The sequence below is a fragment of the Drosophila simulans genome, chromosome 3R (assembly GCF_016746395.2).
Source record: "Drosophila simulans strain w501 chromosome 3R, Prin_Dsim_3.1, whole genome shotgun sequence".
NCBI lineage: Eukaryota > Metazoa > Arthropoda > Insecta > Diptera > Drosophilidae > Drosophila > Drosophila simulans.
In genome coordinates this window covers 14,951,456-14,974,883 of record NC_052523.2, presented here as the reverse complement: position 1 = coordinate 14,974,883, position 23,428 = coordinate 14,951,456, and the positions used below count along the sequence as shown (strand labels likewise).

At 41.7% G+C, this 23,428-nt stretch overlaps 6 protein-coding genes across 7 annotated transcripts; 2 read left to right on the top strand and 4 right to left on the bottom strand.

Annotated features, from left to right (window-relative positions):
- The first annotated feature begins 1,343 nt into the window (after positions 1–1,343).
- Positions 1,344–3,302, top strand: LOC6728569 (juvenile hormone esterase). The gene is made up of 4 exons (XM_002103874.4): positions 1,344–2,386; positions 2,451–2,780; positions 2,847–2,979; positions 3,040–3,302. The coding sequence occupies exons 1-4, from the start codon at positions 1,372–1,374 to the stop codon at positions 3,212–3,214; spliced, it is 1,653 nt and encodes a 550-aa protein (XP_002103910.1). The 5' UTR covers positions 1,344–1,371; the 3' UTR covers positions 3,215–3,302.
- A 1,161-nt stretch (positions 3,303–4,463) lies between these two features.
- LOC6728568 (UDP-glycosyltransferase UGT5) lies at positions 4,464–6,223 on the bottom strand. Its single transcript, XM_002103873.3, has 2 exons — positions 5,925–6,223; positions 4,464–5,857 (listed from the first exon to the last, which is right to left on the bottom strand). Exons 1-2 carry the CDS (start codon positions 6,163–6,165, stop codon positions 4,518–4,520), a joined length of 1,581 nt encoding a protein of 526 aa, XP_002103909.1. The 5' UTR covers positions 6,166–6,223; the 3' UTR covers positions 4,464–4,517.
- Positions 6,224–6,264: 41 nt separating this feature from the next.
- LOC6728566 lies at positions 6,265–10,254 on the bottom strand. The gene is given in 5 exon segments (XM_002103871.3): positions 6,265–7,158; positions 7,161–7,717; positions 7,777–8,026; positions 8,586–9,904; positions 9,967–10,254. Coding segments are annotated over 5 exon segments (3,138 nt in total). The 5' UTR covers positions 10,205–10,254; the 3' UTR covers positions 6,265–6,384.
- Positions 10,255–10,820: 566 nt separating this feature from the next.
- LOC6728565 (UDP-glucosyltransferase 2) lies at positions 10,821–12,821 on the bottom strand. The gene is made up of 2 exons (XM_002103870.4): positions 12,373–12,821; positions 10,821–12,317 (listed from the first exon to the last, which is right to left on the bottom strand). The coding sequence occupies exons 1-2, from the start codon at positions 12,644–12,646 to the stop codon at positions 10,984–10,986; spliced, it is 1,608 nt and encodes a 535-aa protein (XP_002103906.1). The 5' UTR covers positions 12,647–12,821; the 3' UTR covers positions 10,821–10,983.
- LOC6728563 (UDP-glycosyltransferase UGT4) lies at positions 11,182–18,174 on the top strand. Of its 2 annotated transcripts, XM_016175134.3 has the most exons (3): positions 11,182–11,320; positions 12,894–12,953; positions 16,237–18,169. In XM_016175134.3, exons 2-3 carry the CDS (start codon positions 12,947–12,949, stop codon positions 17,553–17,555), a joined length of 1,326 nt encoding a protein of 441 aa, XP_016035205.1. In that variant the 5' UTR covers positions 11,182–11,320; positions 12,894–12,946; the 3' UTR covers positions 17,556–18,169. The 2 variants fall into 2 exon arrangements, with proteins under 2 accessions (XP_016035205.1, XP_002103904.2); XM_002103868.4 differs by lacking the exons at positions 11,182–11,320; positions 12,894–12,953 and adding an exon at positions 15,557–15,887 and having other exon boundaries at positions 16,237–18,174.
- LOC6728564 (UDP-glycosyltransferase UGT5) lies at positions 13,575–15,506 on the bottom strand. Its single transcript, XM_002103869.4, has 2 exons — positions 15,194–15,506; positions 13,575–14,956 (listed from the first exon to the last, which is right to left on the bottom strand). Exons 1-2 carry the CDS (start codon positions 15,447–15,449, stop codon positions 13,590–13,592), a joined length of 1,623 nt encoding a protein of 540 aa, XP_002103905.1. The 5' UTR covers positions 15,450–15,506; the 3' UTR covers positions 13,575–13,589.
- Positions 18,175–23,428: the final 5,254 nt, after the last annotated feature.

Genomic DNA, 23,428 nt, shown 5'->3' with positions numbered 1-23,428 from the left:
GGTTTCAGCCTGCGGCTCGAAGCTTGTAAACTAAAATGGAAAATATTGTGAGCTTCTATCGAAAAAATGCCACGTTGCTTTCCTATTTTTCTCGGTCTCCTATTCTATTTTCAGCTGCTTACATTTCATTTATACTCGTATACTCTCACGGAATGGAAACTCAAAAAATTTTAAATGTATTTTAAAATCTTGTATGCATGCATATTTCAATCCGCAAACTTTTATGAAACATTCGGTTTAGAACTGCAAATGTTAAAGAATGTTTGCAGTCTTTAGTAACTAATACATAGAGAAATTTTTTATTAGACCCTCAAATTTTCTAGATCATCTCATTATTGTTTCATCCAAGGGTATTTGTAGCTTCGGTTCAGTGGTGAAAACTTTTCTTTGTTGGTTCCCATTTTCATGGACCCTCTTTTTCCCCTCCTGCTGCAAGTTGCACATAGTTAACGCTTCAGCTGTAAAAATGCCCATCAGCGCGTTCAAATTTTTAACAGCAGCGAACTGAGTGCCACGCCCACTCCCATTGCCTGCCCCTGCCACACCCACCCAACGCCCACGGGCTAAATGCTTTTATTTTCTTTGCCGTGCATCTTCCTCTTCTCATCCTTTTGCCAAGCAAAAGGCGTGTAAAAGTTGTAGCCCAACTTATTGAAACTGTTTTGGGCCATGGCCATGCTGCTGGAAAATCACCGTTTTCCGCGAAAATGTTGCCGGCTTTAATGCCGATCCGAGTTAGAAATGCATCCAAGGAGCTATTGTATCGCTGGCTAGATTTTGGGCCATAAAAAAGCGTCTTAAGAACAATATATTTATAGTAGAATGTATTTATAGTATGCAGAAAGTATTTCGCTCAGAATGCATTTGAATTGGTTTGTCATATAGCAAAGTAGGCTGGTAGACTGATATATATTGTTTTATTACTTATCGGGGAATTTTTCTGAGCTTGGCAATGAATCTAGTTCAATGCACTTTGGGTCACGTATTTGTAAGCCATTAGAAAATAATCATTTTAATTTGAGGCTAACGAAGTGTGTTTGCTTCTTTCCGTTTTCATAAATATTTATTGATCGGCATTAAGCTGCATTTACATTAAAGTTAAATTTTTAATTTTTAAGAGCTTTAAAGCTTAAACTTCTTAAATTGTAAAACAATTAAACTTTTATGCAGCTGTTTCACGCATTCCTTTGTTCCTATCTGAAGCGACTATTCAGCTGCACACCATAGTGTCGTATAGGTATGAATCTGAACGCACATCACATCAGTTGCAAATCGCATCTGGGTAAAGCCCCAAAAGCGATTTCAGCCACAAGATTTAGTATAAAAACGACAGCGGAAACTTTTACAACTCAGTTTAAGGTAGACGGCAAGATGCTAAAGTTATTCGTAGTGGAACTGCTGGTTCTACTGGCCAGTTCATCGGTTCTCTCCATCGAAGTGGACACCGAACTGGGACGCGTGCGAGGAGCCAATCTGACCTCCAGATTGGGTGTCACCTTTCATGCCTTCCGAGGCATTCGGTATGCAGAGCCACCTCTGGGAGATTTGCGATTCGTGAATCCGCAGCCAGTGAAGCCCTGGTCCCCGCAAACCTTCGATGCTAGCGAGGATGGACCGATGTGCCCGCAGCCATGGGATAACATGACCGATGTATCTGAGGACTGTCTGAGACTTAATGTGTATACAAAGGATTTGAAGGGCCGCCGACCTGTGATAGTGTTCCTACATCCTGGTGGCTTCTATGTCTTCTCTGGACAGAGTAAATATCTAGCGGGACCCGAGCATTTCATGGATCGCGATTGTGTGTTGGTATCTCTAAATTACCGGCTGGGTAGTTTGGGATTCCTGGCCACCGGAAGTAAGGAAGCTCCTGGCAATGCTGGTCTCAAGGATCAGGTCTTGGCTTTGCGCTGGATCCAGCAGCACATCCATCGATTTGGCGGTGATCCCGGTAGTGTAACCCTTTTGGGTTACAGTGCAGGAAGTATAAGCGTAGCTCTGCACATGCTATCGCCCATGTCACGGGGTCTCTTCCATCGAGGCATCTGCATGAGTGCTGCTCCATATGGACCAGTTAAGTACAAGGACAATGATCTACAACTGGCCAAACGTCAGGCTGGTTTACTGAAGTGTCCACAAGAATCCATCGGGGAAATGGTGGAGTGTATGAGGCGAAAGCCCTATTTGGATTATGTGAGCACCTATAATGGCATGTTTGAGTTTGGCTGGAATCCCGTGCTCAACTGGAGAATCGTTGTGGAGGAGGATTTCGGGCAGGAGCGTTACCTCATCGAAAGTCCCTTCAAGACAGCTCGACGTGGCGACTTTTACAAGGTACCCCTCATCACCGGCATTACGGAGTTTGAGTTTCTTTCTGGAGCTTTCTGTAAGTATGATTTTAAAAGAGGATCTTAGAAAATGGAAGAAACTATTCTATATATTCTCTATAGTTGATCTGCGAAATGAAAGCATTGTTAGCCGCTATAATAGGGATTGGGAACACTATGCTTCTATTGCTTTGCTCTTGGAACAAAACTCAAACCAATCGCGAGCTGCAAGTCGAGTTCTCCGCGAAAAATATATGCCCGAAAGTTTGGACAAGCTAGAGTACCCGAAATCCCTGAAGGGTATGGGTGAACTCCTGAGCGACGCCTTGATTGGAGTGTCCTTCCATCGGTTTCTTCAACTGATGTCCCCCCACACACCCATTTACACATATCTTTTTCGTTACAAGGGTAGATATACCTTCTTGAAAAATCCCGATAACCAGCAAACTATAGGTAAGCACCTATAAAGTAATTTAGATTGTAAATATACAAAATTTAATGTTATTATTACTTTAAAAGGCCCCGTTCATCATGACGAGCTAATATATTTATTCCATGTTGGACTTTTGAGTCCTTTGTTGAAGCGAGAGGATCCAGAAAATTTCATGATCGAGCTATTGACGCGTATGTGGATGGAGTTTGCTCAAAAGGGGTAAGCGTAAAAATAGTAGCTTTATTGAGGTTCTTAGAATATTAGTTTTCTTTTCCTTAGTGATCCTCACAACAAAAACGATGAATACCTGAAAGATCTGAATTGGCCGCTGTACAACTCGAAAGATAAAGGTTATCTAGAAATTGGCAATAACCTTACAGCAAAAACTGGCGGTTTCTTTTTGAATCGGTATCAAATTTGGGAGGATTTATTTCCACTTTCAAGCTTTCAATAAGCATCTTTAAATAATATTCTATCATAAATGATGTAATAAATCTTTAAGCCCCCTTTTCAATGCTAATTAAAGCTACAGCTACATATTACCGTCTACTCGGGGAAACAAAATTGACAAACAAAAATGACAAAATGGTTGAGCGCATAACTATCGTCAGGTGAACGAGCATTGAGTATATTTTCCTCAATTTGCAGCAGCAGTTCGGATTTTCTCGACTTTTCGCCAGCACAAATTGTTGTAAAAACATGAGAGAAAAAAAAGGCGAACTGCGAAGAGAAAACCCAGTGAACCGACCGATTTGCTTGGACAAGTTACCGATTAGATTCAGTCAAGAAGTGAGCTGATATTTCGAAACATTTCCGAGACTGCAAATTGGGATTGCTGACATTGCGTAAATAATGGCTCAGCTTGAACTGAAAAACCAGATTGTGTGTATTTTTCATTTCCAGCTAAGCTGCAATTAAACGTCAGAGTTTCGGCTAGGCTTAGTCAAATAATCAATTCTGCTGTTTCCGTTGACGATAATCAACATCGCATTAAAAACGTGTCGAACCGCAAAATAGGACATCATTAAATAGCCCCGTCTCCACTGACCGACCACTCGGGACATTTAAAGGGTTCTGGCTCTTAAGCTATGGGGGTCGGCAAATGCAGCCCTAAATCGCATGAAATTATCCACATTTGCATGCCAACACAAAACACACAGAGCTAATGGCAATTCCAGCCACACCACATTTATATAGCTCATGAATTTTTGATTACGCATTTGGCAATGCGGCCAAATACGGTCAAAAGCACCAGCCGTACCCAAATGAACCAAACCAATCCAACGGAAGTGACTCCGTGCAATTTAATATTACGCATACGCAGCGTATGCAACTGATTGGCAGCGGTTAATAAATGCGCTCAAACCGGCGCTCACGCCCAGCCCACACATGCAAATATTTGAATGCGTATTCCATAATTCACTGGACGCCAATCGAGCAGCTTTGCGTGTGACCAGAAAAGCATCGTTATAATATAAATACGCGCATCATACATAATATCCCATCATTTTGGTGCTCTATCCTGTGGTGAAAACAAACTGGGAATCGCGGGGCTTCACCGAGCTGCGTTTGGTCATAGGTGGTTATACGACGGCCATTATCGCGGGGGTTAGTAGCTATAAACTATGGTAACGATATTATAGATAAGGCTTAAGCAGAATTCAGACTCCTTTTAGCCATTGGGAAAATGCAAAATCATCTGTATGTCTGACTTATTTATTGTGCAAATATTTATTGTAAGTATTACTAAGTAGCACCTAACGAACTTTCTGCTTTCGTCGTTTTTTAACAACTAAACGTGTTAAAATATTCTTAGAAATCTTACAAACACTAAAAACAATAATAAGAACAATGGCAAGGACAACTATGATTGCAAGAAGAACAGTGCCCAAGACATCCAGACTGTGGTGGGTGAAGAAGTTCAATTTCCTCCCGGCCACCCGCATATGAGGAGCACCCTTGTGACGAAGGACGTAGTGAGTCCACCAGACAGCCGTCTCCAGAGGCTTCATTGGTTGATCTCGATATCGAGCACCTGCTATCCTTGCCGTGACCTCAAATCTCTTCTCCGTCAGCAACTGGAGAATTGTGTCCTTCAACTCATCACTTGTCATATCATGGTAGTTCAAAGCCAGGCCCAAGCCCTGTTTTTTGATGTAATCCACGTTGGTAAATTGGTCGTAGAAGAAGGGCAATCCCAGCATGGGTTTACCATAGTGAATGCTCTCTATGGTGCTCTGCATACCTCCGTGAGTAATAAAGAGCTTCACTTTTGGGTGGGCCAGGATGTCCTGTTGCGGTAACCATTTGCGTACTAGAACATTCGACGGTATATCTTGCAGCTCTTCATCCTCAAATTTCCACAAAATGCGCTGTGGCAGGCTGCCAAATGCTTCTATCAATATTCTCTTGCGGTCCTCTACCATGTTTTTAGTCCTGACATTGGTGCCCAGAGAAAAGTAAATCACACCATGTTCACCAGCACCTTGGATAAAATCCTCCAATTCCTGGGTTAAAGCTTTCGGTTGTTGATCAATATGCATACCACCGACTTCGATAACATTCGGAACATAAGGACGCGGTGGACCCAATGTGAAATGTTGATTTACCAAAACTAAAGCAATGTTTTGGCTAATTTCAGAGAGTGGGTTTGTTTCAGCTATTTTTGGGAAATATTTTTTGTAAAGGGCCTCATGCTTTTGCTCATAACGCCAGTGCCAGTTAAACCAAGAAATAGAGCGTTCCACAAAGTGGGCCATGCGACCACCAAAAGTATCCAGGTCGTAAAGATAGGATGAGGGAGACTGAAGGTAGGACATCGGCGATGGACTACCCAACATTTCGTCTATTTTCCAGTCGGTTCCACAGGGAGCTAATCCGATAATTGGGGCCTCAAAATAGGCGGCAAGGCCATAAAAAGCATCGTACTTCCATATGTCCACAATAATCAGATCAAACTGAGCCTTTCCCGGCCTGAGTATCTCTCGTCGCACTCCGTCGTTATTAAATACATCTTTAGTAATATTGTACACAAATTCATTGGTTGCGTCGAAGAACTCCCACGTGTTTTTTGGGGTTGTCATTGTTTTCAATAGTTCTAATAGGAATATAAAAAAAGCATGCAAAAATCAGTTTGTATATAAAATATTTATTGCCTTACTTACCGTCAAAACTATTAAACACTTCCGGAACATAAATGTCGTATATATTATTCACTGGTTCTTCAGATGGAAACGGACTCACTGAAGTTATTTCGTGCCCCAAAGAGGCCAAGTTTTTGAGATATGGAAGGACATGATAATAATGCGATTGGGAGGGAACCGGAAACAAAGCCAAAATGCGAGCTCCATACAAGAAACCAGGAAATAGTAAAATTAGAAGGTAAAACAAACCCGACGCCCACATTTTTAGACCGCAACTTTGCTTTCCCCAAGATCTCAACGAAGACTAAATACAATTCCAACCTCAACCCTTTTAAAATAAAAATTGATAAGATTAACCCGATAAGAGTGTAAGGAAGTATAATATATTTTAGCATTAACTCAACATGCTTACATCTTCCTAATCTATATGTCATAAATCGATTGTACACAGATATGTATTCTCTATTGATATATTGGTAAGTTAATTTACTTTCTGCTTGGGTGATCTATTACCATTTTTACTCTTTAGGATGGCCCTCAACAGTTTAATTACACTAAGGACAACAATGCTCAGGATTGCCAAAAAGGCCAGGAGAAAAGTTCCCAAGACATCCAAGCTGTGGTAAGTTATAAAATCCAGATTTCTGCCCGCTACCCGCATATGAGGTGCTCCCTTGTGTCGTAGGACGTAGTGGGTCCACCAGATCGCCGTATCCAAAGGATTCATTGGTTGATCCCGATACCTGTCCGCTGTTCTTTTTGCCGTGACACCAAAACGCTTTTCTGTTAGCAACCGATGAATAGTGTCCTTAAACTCATCGCTTGTCATATCCTTATAGTTTAAAACTAAACCTATACCCTGTGTTTTGATGTGTTCCATATTTCTGAACTGATCGTAGAAGAATGGTAATCCCAGCATCGGTACACCATGATGGATACATTCGACTGTGCTCTGTAAGCCTCCGTGAGTTATGAACAGTTTTACGTTTGGATGAGCAAGGATGTCCTGCTGTGGAAACCATGGGCTAATTAGAACATTCGAGGGTACATCTGACAACTCCTTAGCATCGAATTTCCACAAGATGCGCTGTGGCAGGCTGGCAAATGTGTCAATCAATATTTTTCTGCGATCTGCAGACAAATTTTTACTCCTAACATTGGTGCCGAGCGAAAAGTAAATTACTCCATGTTCACCAGCCCCCTGGATAAAATCCTCAAATTCCTGGGGTAAAGCTTTTGGTTGTTGATCAATATGATCATACCACCGACTTCAATAACATTGGGAGCATATGGACGTGGTGGAGCCATCGTAAAGTGTTGGTTAACCAAAATCAAGGCGAAATTTCGGGTGATCTCGGACAGAGAACGTTTATCGGCAACTTTTGAAAAGTACTTTCTGTAGAGCGCCTCATGCTTTTCCTCGTGCCGCCAATGCCAGTTAATCCAAGCCAGAGACTGATCCACAAAGTGCCCCAGGCGTCCTCCATAGGTGTCAAGATCAAACCAGTTGAAAGACGGAGACTGCAGGTATGCTAATGGTGATACATTGCCCACTAGTTCGTCAATCTTCCAGTCGGTTCCATAGGATGCAATTCCAATGATGGGGGCATCAAAATAGGCCGCCAAGCCATATAGAGCATCAAGCCGCCAAAGATCCACAATGATCAGATCAAACTGAAGGCTTTCTGGTTGCAGAATCTCTCGACGCACTCCATCATTTTCAAGAACTTTTTCGACAAGACCAAGGGTATACTGGTTGATGTATTCAAATTCATTCCATGTGCCCTTCCGGTTCGTTAAATTTCCAACAATTTCTGAAAGTATGTTTTAGATATATTTTCGCATGGGTAAGTAAATCTTAAGTATTACTTACCCTCTATATTGTCAAATAATTCCGGAACTGGAATATCATGTATATTAGCCACAGGCTCTTTCAATGGAAATGGGCTTACAGAAGTAATCTCATGGCCCAAAGATGCCAATTTCTTTAGATAAGGTAGGGCGTGATAATAATGCGAGTGGCTGGGTATGGGAAACACGCCGAGGATACGCGCTCCTTCCAGGAGAACAGGCAGCAGGGCCACCACCAGAAGTATCGATCTCAGAACCAACATACTCGTAGGCATTCAGCCGAAAGACTGAATCGTTAAGCTAGACCTACATACTCCGTCTGGCTGATACGATTTATCAGCTCCAGACAAATATTTCACAAGATTTCTGGTTAGTTGCCAGAGATAGTAACATAAATGCCAGTCATCTATAAATATGTGAAAAATTATTTATACGACAACCGAGTGAAAAGTGCTTGTTTTTCATGATTTTCATTTTCTGAAAAAAATTTATTATAATTACAGAACGGTTAACAACCAACATATTCAGATGTTCTCTAATCTTTACTTCGGTAAAGCCCGCTTAGCAAATTTTTGCTAGCTGATAAGATAATTTGCCTACAGAAATTTATGAAACTCCCTCTTAATTTCCTTAGCGTTAGCAACAGAAAAACTTTGATAAAGCTCTCCATCTAAGTACTATTGTAACCCATTTACTGATATCATTGTAATCTGCTCCATATAATAATAGCAATGATTAACTAGACTTAAAATTGTCGGACTTAAATTGTTTTATTTCCTTTATTTAGCTGTAGGTTTAAAGTTCAATTTACAAATATCACGAATTGCTTTACTTGGTTTTTAGCTTTTTCTTGGAATTTCCAAAATCCGTAAGCTTAGCTGCTTTCCCAAGGACTCCCACAATGATCGCGACAAGCAGAAGAGCTCCGCCCAAAAGGAATCCAATGACATCCAGGCTGTGGTAGGCGAGGAAACCCAAGTCCTGGCCAGCCACTCTCATGTAGTAGGCTCCTTTGTGCCGCAGAACGTACTCGGTCCACCAAATGGCGGTGTCCAGTGGACTCATTGGCTGATCACGATATCGTTCGGACATCTGCCTAGCAATCTGCGCAAATCGCGGCTCCTTGAGCAATATCTCGATGGTCTTCTTAAATTCCTGCTGTGTCATTGTCTTGTGATCGAGTCCCAATCCAAAACCTGCCTGCGTGGCCCGCCTTACATTCAGGAATTGATCGTAGAAGAAGGGCAGACCCAAGACGGGTTTGCCATGATGGATGCTCTCGATGGTGCTCAACAATCCGCCGTGGGTGATAAAGAGCTTGACCTTGGGATGGGCCAGGATATCCGGCTGAGGAAACCATTTGCTGATAAAAACATTGGACGGCTTGCCAGGCAACTTGTCGTCCTCGAATTTCCAGAGCACTCGCTGCGGCAAGCTGGCGAAGGTTTTTAGGATAAGATCTCTCCTTTCTGCCGGTAGATCCTTACTAAGAACATTAGAGCCCAGTGAAAAGTAGATTACACCATGCTCCCCGGAACCTTGAATAAACTCTTCCAAGTCCTTGGGCAAAGGAGCTGGCTTGTGGGATATGTGAAGACCTCCAACCTCGATCATGTTCGGAACGTACGGACGCGAGAAGCTCAACGAAAAGTGCTGATTCAGCAATACCAGGGAGAAGTTTCTATTCAAATCGGTGAGTTTAACCCTTTGCGAGGCCTCGGGAAAGTATTTCGCATACATTTTCTCCTGCTCTGGCATATGAACAAATTTGAAGTTAATCCAGGCAACCGTAGTATCCACAAAGTTGGACAGACGCTCCAAGAAAGTCATTCGATCTGTAAGACCGCCCGTTGCCAGCGGAGTATACGATAGAGGAGATTCATTGCCCACTAGCGAGTCAATGTTCCAATCAGTTCCATAGGTGGATATGCCAATTATAGGGGCATTGAAGTGGGCCGCAAATCCATAGTAGGCATCCGAGCGTAGAGCCTCAACAATGATAAGATCGAAATGATCCTTTCCGGGTGGCAAAAGGGTTTCTGTAACCTCTTTGTTGGCAAGAACACAGCGTGTAATGTCCACAAAGAATTTATTGATGGCGTTGTTCCCCTGCCACAAATTCATTGGTTCGCTCAGTTCGTTTATCAATTCTTAAAGGTTGTTAAAATTGCGTGAACGGAAATTTGTTACACATATGTTTTTATCATCTTACCGTTATAATTGTCAAATACATCTGGGAGAAACACATCTCTGAAGTTAGCCACTGGTTTCTTTTGCGGAAACGCATTAACCGAGGTAACATGGTGACCCCGACCAGCCAGTTCCTTTAGATAAGGTACCACATTAATATACTGTGATGGCCCCGGAAACGGAAATATAGCCAGTATCCTGGCAGCCTGCAGATAAGCTGGCAGAGTTAGTAACAGGAAACCTATCCGTAGAGCGTGCATCTCAAAGATCGTCTGCACTTCGCGATCTCACTTTGTAAACTGAATCGGCAAACGTATCACAACATAGTTCTAAGCTATTAGATAACACTGTAAGCCACTGACATGCAATAGTAATTCTTGACAGATGAGATTACGTAAATTACGTAGGCGATCCACATCTCACCGTCGCACCCAATCACAATTTTCCCTATCTTATCCCCTGTAATCCCCTAAACAAACACACCGCTCTTCTGAATTAACAATTGTGTGCAGTCGAAGAAAAAAGGGGGTCAGTTTACGTTTCAAGTGGAAAAATTCAGATATACAAGCTGAACTTAAAAAAATGGATTTTTCTTTAGCTTAAAGCCTCGATCCTTCTTCAAGGTTATGCATATAAAATAAAATATTACATTTTCTGTGTATTGTGCATTACATAGCTTTTTGAGTATGCAGTCAATAATAGAGCTTTAAGCTACGGTTAAGTAAAGGCCAAGGTTCATGCGTGCACTAAATGATTAAAATGACAGCATTTGACGTTTTAGCAGTAGTTCCTTTTGAATGAATTTAAATAATTAGTCGCCCCAATGAACATTCTTTTTACTATGATTTTTAAATAGCTAATAGCTAAACAAAATAATTTAATATTTTTTCACATTTAATTTAAAAATACAACTATCCTTGGTATTATTAGTATATTCACAGGTGCTGGTAACGAAACAAAAATGCAAATGTTTACTACTTTAAGAGGAAACATAAATCGGTGGCGGCATAAACTCAAACAGTCAATCGACTTTAATTGGTTACTGGGTCTTCAATTTACTCGCCTCCGCACGAGTTTTTCTGATTATACTTATAAGTGAGACCCTTTGTAAGCATTTAATCGAAATGACGACGATCAGTATGGACACAAAAGTGATTGCGATGAGCAGCCCCCAGGTGTCCAGTCCGTGGAACTGAATAAAATCCAGATCCCGCGACGCGCATCTCAGGTGTTTGGCTCCCTTATGCCGCAATACGTACTCGGTCCACCAAATGGCGCGCTCCAAAGCGGTTTCCTTCTGATCTCGGAATAATTTGGATTTTGTCTGAGCTGATGCCGCATAACTGGGATTACTCAGCAGTTCCTGGATCAAAGACGTGAGTTCTGTCGCATTGACACTCCATATATCGGCACTGAGACCATAGCCCGCCTGCTTGGCCCTCTGAACATTCAAGTGCTGATCATAGAAAATGGGCAATCCCAGTATGGGTTTTCCAAAGAAAATACTCTCGATGGTGCTCAATAGACCTCCGTGGGTGATGAACAGCTTAACATTCGGATGAGCCAGGATATCGGGTTGGGGGAACCACTTGCTGATGAAGACATTAGCGGGTTTTTCGGGCAACTGATCATCCTCGAATTTCCACAGCACACGGTGTGGCAGACTGGCAAAGGTTTCCATTAGCACTGCTCGTGTGGATGGCGGCAAGTCTTTGCTTTTGATGTTGGAACCCATGGAGAAATAGATTACTCCCTTCTCCGACTGCTCTACAAATTCCGACAGTTCCTTTGCTAAGGGCTGCACCTTTCGCTGCTGTTGTAAATGCAGTCCGCCCACCTCGATCATATTGGGCAAATACGGGCGTGGATAGCTCAGGGAAAAGTGCTGACCGAGAAGCATAAGCGAAAAGCTGTCCAAAACTTCATCCAATGATTTCCTGGCCGTGGGAAAGTATTTCGCATACAGTTCACGTTGAGTCGGCAGGTGGACAATCCTCTTGTGCAGCCATATTACAGAGGCTTCAAACACATTCCTCACTCGATCCTTGAAATCCATTTGCTCCGTTCGCGATGAGAGCAATAAGGGATTGAAGGACAATGGCGATATGTTGCCCATTAGCTCATCGATGTGCGTATCTGTGCCGTACGATGAGATACCTATGGTCTCTGCTCCAAAGTGCTGGATCAAACCAAAGAGGGCATCAGTTTGCACCGCTTCCATCACGACCAGATCGAACTTCTCGCCGCTGTTCAGTAAGTCCTTTACAGCCGGATCATCCAGGATACTTGTGGTCAGAAGATTGAGAAACTCTGTGGTCATAGTCAATATTTTCCATTGACTCGCCGTTTGGGTGTAATCGGCATTTCCAAATGCTGCAATAAATGTGAATTTTAATAGATAGCTTGAAAACTCTTTGAGCTTACTTACCCGCCATTATTTCGTGAATTTTTTTAGCACCAATCACCCGAAAGTTGGGCTCGATTTCATCGCTGCCAAAGGTATTGATCACGGTGACATTGTGACCCCGATGTGCCAGTTCCTTCAAAAACTGCTCGGCGAAAATGTACTGCGATCGGCCGGGGAAGGGAAACACGGCCAATATACGCGAACTTTGAACCCCTTCATCGGCATTTGCGCTGAACAGCCATATCAGGCCAATTAGAAGAAGGCCAAGACCAGTTCCAGAACATATTCCACCCATTTGCAAGGCAACCACAACGATTCGCTGACAAACGACAACTAATCTAACATAAGAACTTTCAGTATATAATTATCGGGGAATTGACGATTAGAAGAATAGCCCGAAATTTGCTCATTCTACACAAAGCATGTTCAACGAAGCGAGACAGAGTCTATGAATTTCATACCAAAACAAACCCCCAGTTCGCTCTTTTTGTATGTTTCAATTTATGCACCTTTATGTATGTATGATTGTATATATTTTTTAGCGTCACCGGCTTGACTCAAACAACTTTGTTGATTGTTTACACACAATACTCAGATGTTAGGTAAGTAAAAGGAGAAACAAATAGCACTCTTTTTTTCCATCTGGTTCTCTTAATTTCGCGCTCTATCGACTTTTCGTTCTCAAACTCTCCAGTTGATTTTGAGTAACTTGTTGTTAAACAAAATGTGTTGTGCTCAGAGAGCTAGCAAAATATTTATAATCGTTTAGAAACATATATGTACATTTTCCACTTGATAGAATATTATTAGTATTTCCCTTTTTGGCATTGGCTGATAAATTGTAATAAAATGCTCATTGAAAATAAATAATGAAAATTGAATAAAAATATTGAATTTTTCAAATTGGAATCACTCAAATATATTGATGTCTATTTATACAGAACTTCACAGACGTGCACTAAACGGTTCCATAACATGAGTGTAAAAAAATAATCGTAAATATTTGGGGCTATCAAGATTAGATAAAGCTACCAATAGCGCTTATCATTCATTGGCCCTCCTGTAATCAGACTAAAAAGCAGACATCAAATAATTACAATCGAGTTGAAAATGTTTATTGTACTTAGTCGTATTTTCTAAAATAATAATTATCTTTTTTAATATTCACATTTATAATTTCTTATTTTTACAACTAAGTTTGTATTAATAAATCGAATATATCTAAAATTAACTTCTAATTAAATGTTCGCAGAGAAATTGCTAAGATATTCCTTCCTATTATGTTGAATGTCATCAGGTAGAAATGGCTTTGCAGATGTCGAAAAATGATTTAGCCATCTTCTGCTTTTTGAGAGGGCCAGAAAAACTAAAGCCACCACCAAGGATAGCCGCGATACGACCATTATGAAATTGTCCAGGGAATAGTAATCGAACAACTTCAACTGCGACTGAGATACTTTCATGTGATTTGCCCCCTTGTAGCGTATTATGTACTCCGTCCAATAAATGGCCGTATCCAAGGGATGCATGGGCTGATCCCTAAATCTTTGGGAAATAGCCAAGGCGCTCTCTCGATATTCCGGCTCATTTATCATGCTGTGCACTGCATCCTTCAACTCCTTTACTGTCAAGCTATTGATGTTCAACTGCAGAGCTGCTCCCTCCTCCTTCATGATTTCCAAATTCCTGAATTGATCGAAGAACGATGGAAGGCCCAATACTGGCTTCGCGTAGTAGGCAGCTTCTATAACGCTTATCATTCCGCAATGGCTTATAAAGAGCTTTACGTTTGGATGAGCCAAAATTGCTTGCTGTGGCAAAAGTTTTGAGTGGTAAATGTCACTGCCCAGACTCATCGTAGGTTCACCATCGAACTTCCAAATCACACGCTGTGGAACCGATTTGAAAGTCTCCACCAGAATTTCCTGCGTTTTCCTTGGCAAATCTTTACTATCCTGTTCCAGACCCAGAGAAAACAAGATCACTCCATGTTCTGCCTCATCAATGAACACTTGCAGATCGCTCGGCAGCTGTGGATCCTCTTTGGGAATGTGTAGACCAGCCACTTCAACCATTCCCGGCACATTGGGCCTGGCCCGAAACAGGCTAAAGTGTTGATTAAGCAGCATCAATGCGAAGTCTTGCCGGATCTCCTGGAAGCTCTTCTCCAGATGACCAAAGAAGTGATCGTGGATAAGGCGCTGTTTTGGTAGAAATACCAAGTTCATCAGCAGCCACTCTTCGGTTGTGTAGAACCAATTGTAGATGCGATCCCAAACGTTTTTCACAGACTTTACACCGAATGGCATTATGGGCTCTGTCAAAGTGGATGTTGAAAAACCGACCAGGTTATTTATATTCCAATCTGCCACGCAGGTGCAAATTCCGATCAGTTGGGCGCTGAAATGGGCGGCCATGCCATAGAGCACGTCACTATATCCAGCTTCCAGGACCACAGCATCAAATGTGATTCCCGATCGCATCAATGCTCGAACTTCCGCGTTATTGAGTACGTTGAGTGTGGCATTAACCATGACTTTCGAAATAGTGCTAATTTCTTCCCACTTACTGGCCACCGAATCGATTGCCACGGATTCCTCAAAGTCTGCGGTAAATATAGGATATAATATCACAGTATAAGAATTCCATTATAATTTAATTTTATAAGAAATTGTTGTCAACTGCACTTCACTGTTTGTTTGTAGGTTTGAAAGTCTTTATCTGTGTAGCAATTAGATTTCTTCACATCGCGACAAAATAAAATTTACTATCTTGCGTTCGAAGTACAAATTAACTTATCTTAGATAATGACTCAATGGGCAATTACGATATACATTCTTACCTGCATAAGCATTATTATTATACCATACTCGTATGAAGGTGACATCTTCAATTTTGTGCATGCAGTGCTTGTATGCATGTATCACCGTCAGCTGGTGACCCCGATCTTTCAGAGCCTGTATATAGGGTGTCACCAGCATGCATTGCGAGTGGGATTCAAAGGGGGCGATGACGAGGATGCGGTAACTACGTATCCCACAGATCGCGTTCGAAATCAGCCAAAACATCGGGAGAAGCCATCGCCCCGGAGGAAACATATCGATTGAGCGACAGCTTTTAAACTGACTGACTGAAGAGATTTTCCGCCGAGCTCTTGTGCATTTTCGCTCATTGTATTTGTTCGCTGATTAGATTACACCGAAGAGAATTTATTTTGACCAAAAGCGAAGTAGTATCATTTCGTCTATCGGCATGTGCGGTCGAATTACGTGAAATGTTGAGCGGCCCGGGTATTGCTGGTCTCCTGCTCACGGTTCTGCTTTTTGGCCTTTTGTGTCCGAGACTGGCCATCGCGGAAAATATCTTGGCCGTATTCTCGTACACCTTTGGATCGTCCTACTTGCTGATTACTCCGTTCTTAAGGAATCTTGTCCAGCGGGGTCACCAGATAACTTTGATATCGGCCGTTACGATTATGCCCCACATAGAGGGTGTCCATCACATCCGAGTGCCCAAACTGGATATGCTGATGAAAAGTAATGACCCTCAACGTAGCTATGTAGCTCTATACCTATAAATAGAAAACAGAACAAAAGTGCCCTACTGAATTATTGAAAATAATCTACGCTTATCAAAACGGCAACAGAGAATTGTTATCGCAATGGTTTGAATTATCAACCCAATCATTTCACACTTCTTACTTGCCTTTGCCAAATATAAAATTTGTTAGCCTAGTTCAGCCTAGTTATAGTTTCAAATACGGGGTAAGGTAATTTAATTTAGGTCCACTGCAGCCATATCTCCAAAAGCTTAGTTTTAATTAAAATTATTAAATTAAATTTAGAAAAACTTTGAAATTTTCATTTCAATTTATTTTAATTTCAGTTCTATTAGATTTGGAATATGACACCGATTTAACCAAATGGACGGAGGCTCAATTCGTGTCCGATTACTTTTACAACTGCTCAAAGTTCGTCCTTGAAGATCCTGGGGTGCAGGAGCTGCTCCACAACGCCAGTGCCAAGTATTCGCTGATTATTTTGGAGGCGTCACACAACGATGCCCTGTACGGATTTTCGCAGCACTTTAATGCACCGCTGGTGGGGATCGCCGCCTACGGATCGTCCTGGAACATTGACTTTCTGGTGGGGAACTCGGCGCCAAGTGTCTACGAACCGATATCGGCCTTGGGCTACACAGCTGGCCTTAGTCTGATGGAGAAGTGGCACAACCTAATCTTCATTACCGAGGAGCGTTTGGTGGAGCGATTCATCTACCTCCCGCGCCAAAAAGATCTATACAAGCAACATTTCCCTGGTGCCACCACCAGTATTCATGACCTCCGTCGGAGATTCTCACTGATCCTGATCAATCAGCATTTCACCATGGGCCGAGTTCGCAGCAATGTGCCCAATATCGTGGAAGTGGCGGGTATGCATCTAGACGAAAAACCATATCCTTTGGATGCGGAACTGAAAAAGATTTTGGATGAAGCCAAACATGGAGTTATCTATTTTTCTATGGGCCTGCAACTTCTGGAGACTTGGTTGCCCCCCGGAATGCGAGCTACTATGTCGGAGGCCTTTGCGCAGTTGAAACAACAAGTGATTTGGAAGAGTGACCATCCAGAGATGGTCAACCAATCAAGGAATGTCTTTGCTAGAACATGGTTTCCCCAACGGGCGATCCTCAATCATCCTAATGTTAAGCTATTTATCACCCATGCTGGTCTTTTGGGCCTTATTGAATCCGTTCACTATGCAGTCCCCCTACTTTGTATACCTCTGTTCTACGATCAGTTTCAAAACACCAAGCGAATGGAGAAGTTGGGCGTGGCCAGGCGTCTGGATTATAAAAACCTTCTCCGGGACGAAATTGTCCTGGCCATTGAGGATCTTGTATACAATGCTAGTTATAAACGAAATGCGAGGGATTTGTCTCAACGTTTTCACGACCAACCAATGTCTGCCATGGATACCGCGATTTGGTGGACTGAATATATCATGCGGCACAAAGGAGCCGACCACATGAGAATCGCAGAGCAGGAAATGTCCTTGTTGCAATACTATAACGTGGATGTTGTTTCTGTTCTCTTCGGACGAATCGGACTTAGTGCTATTATTGTTATCTTCCTCGGCTGGAAACTAGTCTCATTGGCAACAAGACACCTTGAGTACCGATTCAATGTGCACTTGGTAAGATAAAATTTAATTATTATTGGCAACAGCAAATCCACGACATTGCCAATCGGTCACCTTTTGTTATAAAAAGTGTGTTAGACGGTGTTTTGTATCATTTTAGCATTGTACTCAGGTAATTTATAAACCCAAATAGGTTTAAATAAAAAACATTGTAAAAGCGCTCTGATCGAATGCTTAACCAAACTTTACTTAATGATTCACCTATCAACATTACAGTTTATAACTTTGCAAAAGGTTAATCTACAATATTTGATGGTATGTATATGCTGATATGAAAGAATTTTAGTCGCGAGTAACGTAAAATAGGTGTATTAATTGTAAATGCTTATTTCGCATTGATAGCGAGTTATCTAATCAGTCAGTTAAATGACCGTGGCGGCGCCAAAAATTTTTCACCTTGATTTTACACTTAAAAGATTAAAATAAAGGTTCAAATTGTTAAATAATTTTCGTGATTATTTATTAGGATTAAATAATTTATAGAATACCAGGAAAAACAAGAGTTTCCTCCTGTGGCAACTGCTTTATATATTGTAATTAGAAAACTTTTCCTCCTTCAGTCGTTATCTATCCAAACCTTTTTCATTTTTTTCTTGCCCATAAACATAACCGCGCTCATTACGCATTTTACATCAATCAGCACGTGCCCAGCATGTTTTCAACTCTTTTTCACAAATAAAAAAAAAATAAATAAAAAGGGAATAAAAAAGGAAGTACTGGAAGAAAAAGGGATATTAAAATGCAGAGGACAGGCTGGTGAGAAAAGTGCGCACAATTGCTTCCCCAATTGCTGGGGGAAATAACCCCAGAAACATGAACCCAACGAAGTCGATGGCGAATAGTCCATAGAAGTTGAAGGTGAGCCCGAAAGTGTATAACTTTCCCATCATAACCATTGGTGCGTAAGGTCTGTGGTCGTCCGTCGATAACCAAGGTAACGAAACGCACCGCGCATAAAAACAGACCGAGCTACGGTGATCCATCAGTAAAGTGGATGAATTAATGCAAGCACTTTGTTACTGCGTTCTGCATTTGTTTGTTTTGTTAACAGATTAGATAGGTCGATGGCTGTTTGTACGTATCAATATTTTGATAAGCGAGCTTTTAAAAGTTGCGGGTAAAAAATTGAATCGATTTGCACCGCTTACTCAAAAAAGTAGCAAAGTTTAATTATCGATAATTTTTGCGTACTATTCTCATTATAAAGTAATTAATTGAATCATTTTTAAAAGTGTAATTAGTGACTGGCCACCGTATTTTCCAGCTCATCAAATTTATTGGGATGCCGATGCTAGTAATTGAAAACAAAAATCTATAAAAAGCGGTTTGCATCCACAAGAATGTCTATTTATTTATACCGAAATGAAACCTAAAAGGAAATATAAAATGTGTGCCAAACGTTGGCATGTTAATAAGTTGGGCGGAAAGGACCAAACCGAAATTGCACTCAACGTGTTGTCAATTTGATGTTTATTGCAGATTTTTATTTGATTTTATGTTTGCAACATTTGAATTTATGTGCAGGCCATAAACTGCCGGCGACTCTAATCCGAAAATTCTTGTAAAATTGCCAAAAAGCCTCGCGAGTCACTAGGGCGATGAGGAGTTGACCCAAGTCAGCCCATTTTTATTGGCCATTTGGCAAAGGCGTCGTGGCAAACTTTGTCCCTTGTTCTTGGCGTTGGTGTGTTTGCCCGCTGCTCTTGGCCAATACTCAAGTGGGCGGCTTTCATTGGCGCTTAACTAACTGAAATTAAGTAAACTTTTCTTTTGACTTTCATAAGCCTTTTAATAAGCCATAATCCCCGCTGGCATTAGGCGCACAAAGGACAAACACAGACACACACAAGCCCACACACACACACACAGAGACACAGGCATAATAAAATCTAATTAACATCCCGAACTGAGCACGAGGAAACCTCGCGCAATAAAAATCATCAATAGTGGGAAAGAAGTTTATTAAAAGTGATTTTCATCACTGCGTCCAAGACTCGGTGGCTTGATGCTGGTGCCCGGGAACTAGGAACTCATGTGGGGGCAGGAACTAACATTTTCCGGGACGATTGACTTTACAACACATGCCTGGACTTAGCAGGCCTCACTACTTTTCTAGAGCTGAGGGATTAGCGGAGTCTTATGAAAATACCCTTTGCAAGAAGCATACTGCAGAGACTAAGTAAGATGTTAAAGTATATATTTGATATTTGCAGTGATTAAAGTAAGAAAAAATATATATGCATAATCTATATCTATATTATGTATTACTTGCAAATCAAGTTTGCAATTCAATTTATTGCTCTCAATCTTCAACATTTTAAAAACCATATTTTTACAGCTCTTTCATTATCCAGCTTAGCTGATTTGTCACCTCAAAATCCAATTAGAGAGCATATCCGATGCGGCACATCGATAAAGCCGGTAATTTTCATTTTCCTATGAGTCTTATACTCGTATTATTATTATTATTTTATTTTTTTGGTTAGAAAAGTTATGCGGCAGGCTTTTAATTAGCGCCTGCCAACCAGTCAGCCAGCCGTCGTGGCCAAAGTCCCAGAGCGCATTACGCATACGCAGCGTTGACGCCGTTGACGCCGAGGTTGCCGCTGAGGCTAGCACATTGGCTTTGGGATTGCCGCTGGCTGGTCGGGCACGATTTTAATTAATTAGACTTTTATGAGGCGTACATGCAGCCGGGCATTGTTGGGTTAAGGCTCGGTTATTGTTTTTTTTTTTTGGGTTTTTTTCTTCATCCTACCGCTGAACTCCCTTGTGTTGCTGCTGTTCGCCGCTTGTTGGCCCGGCCTAATAAGCGTTTCAGAGCTTAACACCGCCAACGGAATGTGTATCAAAATTTAGCATTTATTTTTGGCGGACGGGTGTGCGAGAGGGTCGCGCACACATGTCCGTTGGCCATGTCGTGTGCGGTAATGAAAATTGCGGTGGCATTATGCTCAACATTTGGCATAATTGCAGTCCAGGATATGCGTTTATGCTCAGAGATTACTTTTTGTGGCTGCTGGCCATTGACCAAGCCCCACCACCACCACCACATACAGCACCACCACCGCCAACAGCAGCGAATGGCCAAGCGTAATAAAAGCCAGACGATGTCGCCTTTTGTATAAAGGAATAAAAATAATACCCAGTTCTACTCCTCCCAAAAAAAGGGAAGACCCCCCACTTCTTTGTTGGTTTTGTGTGCCCAGCCCTTGTTATTGGTATCTCGCTTTGCTAGATTCTTCTCTCCCCTTTTTCGGTGGTTTTTCCAGGCAAATTAATTTCCACTTGCTTTATTATTTCCTTTTTTTTTGGTGGCGCGACATATTATTTGTCGTTGTCAGACTTTAAAAAAAGGGTTCCTTAAGAGTGGAATGAGCTAACTATAGGCATTATATTCTTAAAATTTTAAAGGGAACATTTTAGTCTATTTCTATGATTTTTAGCACTATAAAATCATCCTTTAAAGTGTAATTACTTATTTCCATTACATTTTTCGCTTTCAGTAAGTGGAAATACTAATTCCTATGCAGAGAAAAAGAGTCTCAGAGAGGAATAAAATACTTTTATTGTGCAAGTCAAAGAAAATCAGCACGAAAAACCAATAAAAATAAGTAACACAGTTGCAAAACAATAATTAAAATGCGCACGCAACAATTTTCTGGCTAGGCAAATGTGTACATAAAAAAGTGAATAAAAAATAAAGAATAAACCAAATTATGTTTATTATTATGCACGATGAATGGGATGGAAGTGGAAGCAAAAAAAGAGCCCCAACAAAAGTATGGGGTGTTGAAAAAGGAAAAATAAGAGAAAAAAAAAGAAAAAAAGAAAAGCAAAAGCTTGGAGGTGGCGCCAAGTAATCCGCTTGTTAAAAATAAACGAAAAGTGGAAGGGGGAGCAGAGGAAGCGCACACAAAACATAATCATCATAAACCGGAAATATCCCGACGGCAAAACATCCGGACATAAATTTTTTAAATAGTCTACAATATTTCGTTTTGCCGTTCGGCATTTGCCATTTGCCATCTCTGTTTCGGTTGCCTTTATTGTGTTGTGGCTCCACTTCCACTTGTTGTTTGGGCCACAACGCGGGTAAATACGTTTAAGTGTCGGTGCTCTTCTCCCCAAAGATGGTCCGAACCCGGCGCCGAACTTGGCCAACTGCAATAAACACACAAATTAACCCGTAATACCCAAGGCCAAGCCAAGGACCAAAAAGGACAACGTGCCACAATTCCAATTCGGCTTGGCTGTGGTTATATTCCCGTTCCCGTTCCGTCCACACAGCAACAACGCACATAAATAAAATATTACAATTTTAATTTGTCTCTAATCCCGTTGGACATTGAATGGCTTGTGGCTGCCAGCCGAGTCGGTGGGTCTGCACTTTGGCCCCGGGATGGGAATTCATAAATTGCTTGAATACACCCAGACCACGTTTATCTATATGGGATTTGTAGCCACGAAACAATGAATACATAAATCAAATGGATCGCTCCTGCTGACAGAGCTTATGCGTTCGTACTGTAAGGTAGCTCAGGCTACTTTTCTGCTTTTTTGCCCAGATTGTCGCGGATGAACTAGCCGCTTTCTTGCATTAAATCTGGTCAGCTTTGCGAACGGTTAAGTTCTATCAGCCGACTATCTTCTGATTGACTTTCAACTAAGTAAAGAGCTTAAAGGTAAAGCAGAATCGGCCAGCAATATTTATGTTCGATTTATGACCATATTTCAGCAATTTGTTTAATCCTATCCCTGCCTCTTTAAAATATATTTCAATATGGCTAATGTCTTGTTAATCTCTATAAAGATACGACTTATTCAGGTTGACTCGTCCTTCCATCCTTACATCAACGTCATTCAAAGCACTACCTATTTATGGCATTCCGGGCACACGCTGCGTATACGCAATCTACGCTCTCACTTAATTCAGTGGGGTAAAATCGCTGGCGCTTCGATTGTAGCCCACTAAAATCGCGATTTGAGCCCGGTTCTCGACAATAGCCAGCGGCGCGACACTAACGGTAACTGTTACGGCAACAGCAACAACTACAGCACCAGCAAAACTCAAAAACCTTTGGGCCACGTCCTGCCCTCCACTTTTGCTGTTGCCATTGCTATTGCCACCGCTATTGCGATCTCGATTTCTACTCGCTACCAACTGGTGCTGGGAAGTTGGCTATAAAACTGAGAATACAGTGCTGAAAAGGTAGCAATTATTAGGAATTTTTGAAAGGTATCTAGTACTTCTATACAATATATAATGTTACACTACTCTTGCAAAAATTGCAGCTATCAATCTTCCATTCACCATCTTTCAGTTATAGATTTTGGCCACTTTCAGGAACTTTTTGTGCTTATTTTGGCCAGAGTAGTTGCCAGCACTGATATTCAAGTCCGTTGGCAGGGTCTGCTATTGCTTTCACGTCTCTTTTATTATTTCACGCCATTTCAACAGCCGTGAGCAACAAGATTATTTATGCGTTTTTCTCGTCCAGTCCCAAGCACGCTTTAAAATGGTCCCGGGTCCATGTCCGTGTCCGGGTCCATGGCCCGTCGTCCTTGCTCCTCAGTCCGTACTCTGTATTCCATATTACGTATTCCCGATTCCGTAGCGGGGAGTTGGAAGTCGGGAATCGGGAGTTCGCGGTCCGTTCGAGGCCAAACGCATTTTGTAGACGCGCGTGTTTGGACACAAGTTAGTGAGTCTGTCCATTGCCTACTTCGCGGCGTTGTTACATTGTGAGTGGTGGATGGTGGTGGTTGGAGGAGGGTGGAGGATGCTGGGTGGCAACCGAGAGGTGTGAGCACTTGGAGTGCTATAAAATGCCGACGGAGGGACTGTTATTGTGATTTTTGGCAATGAATACGAA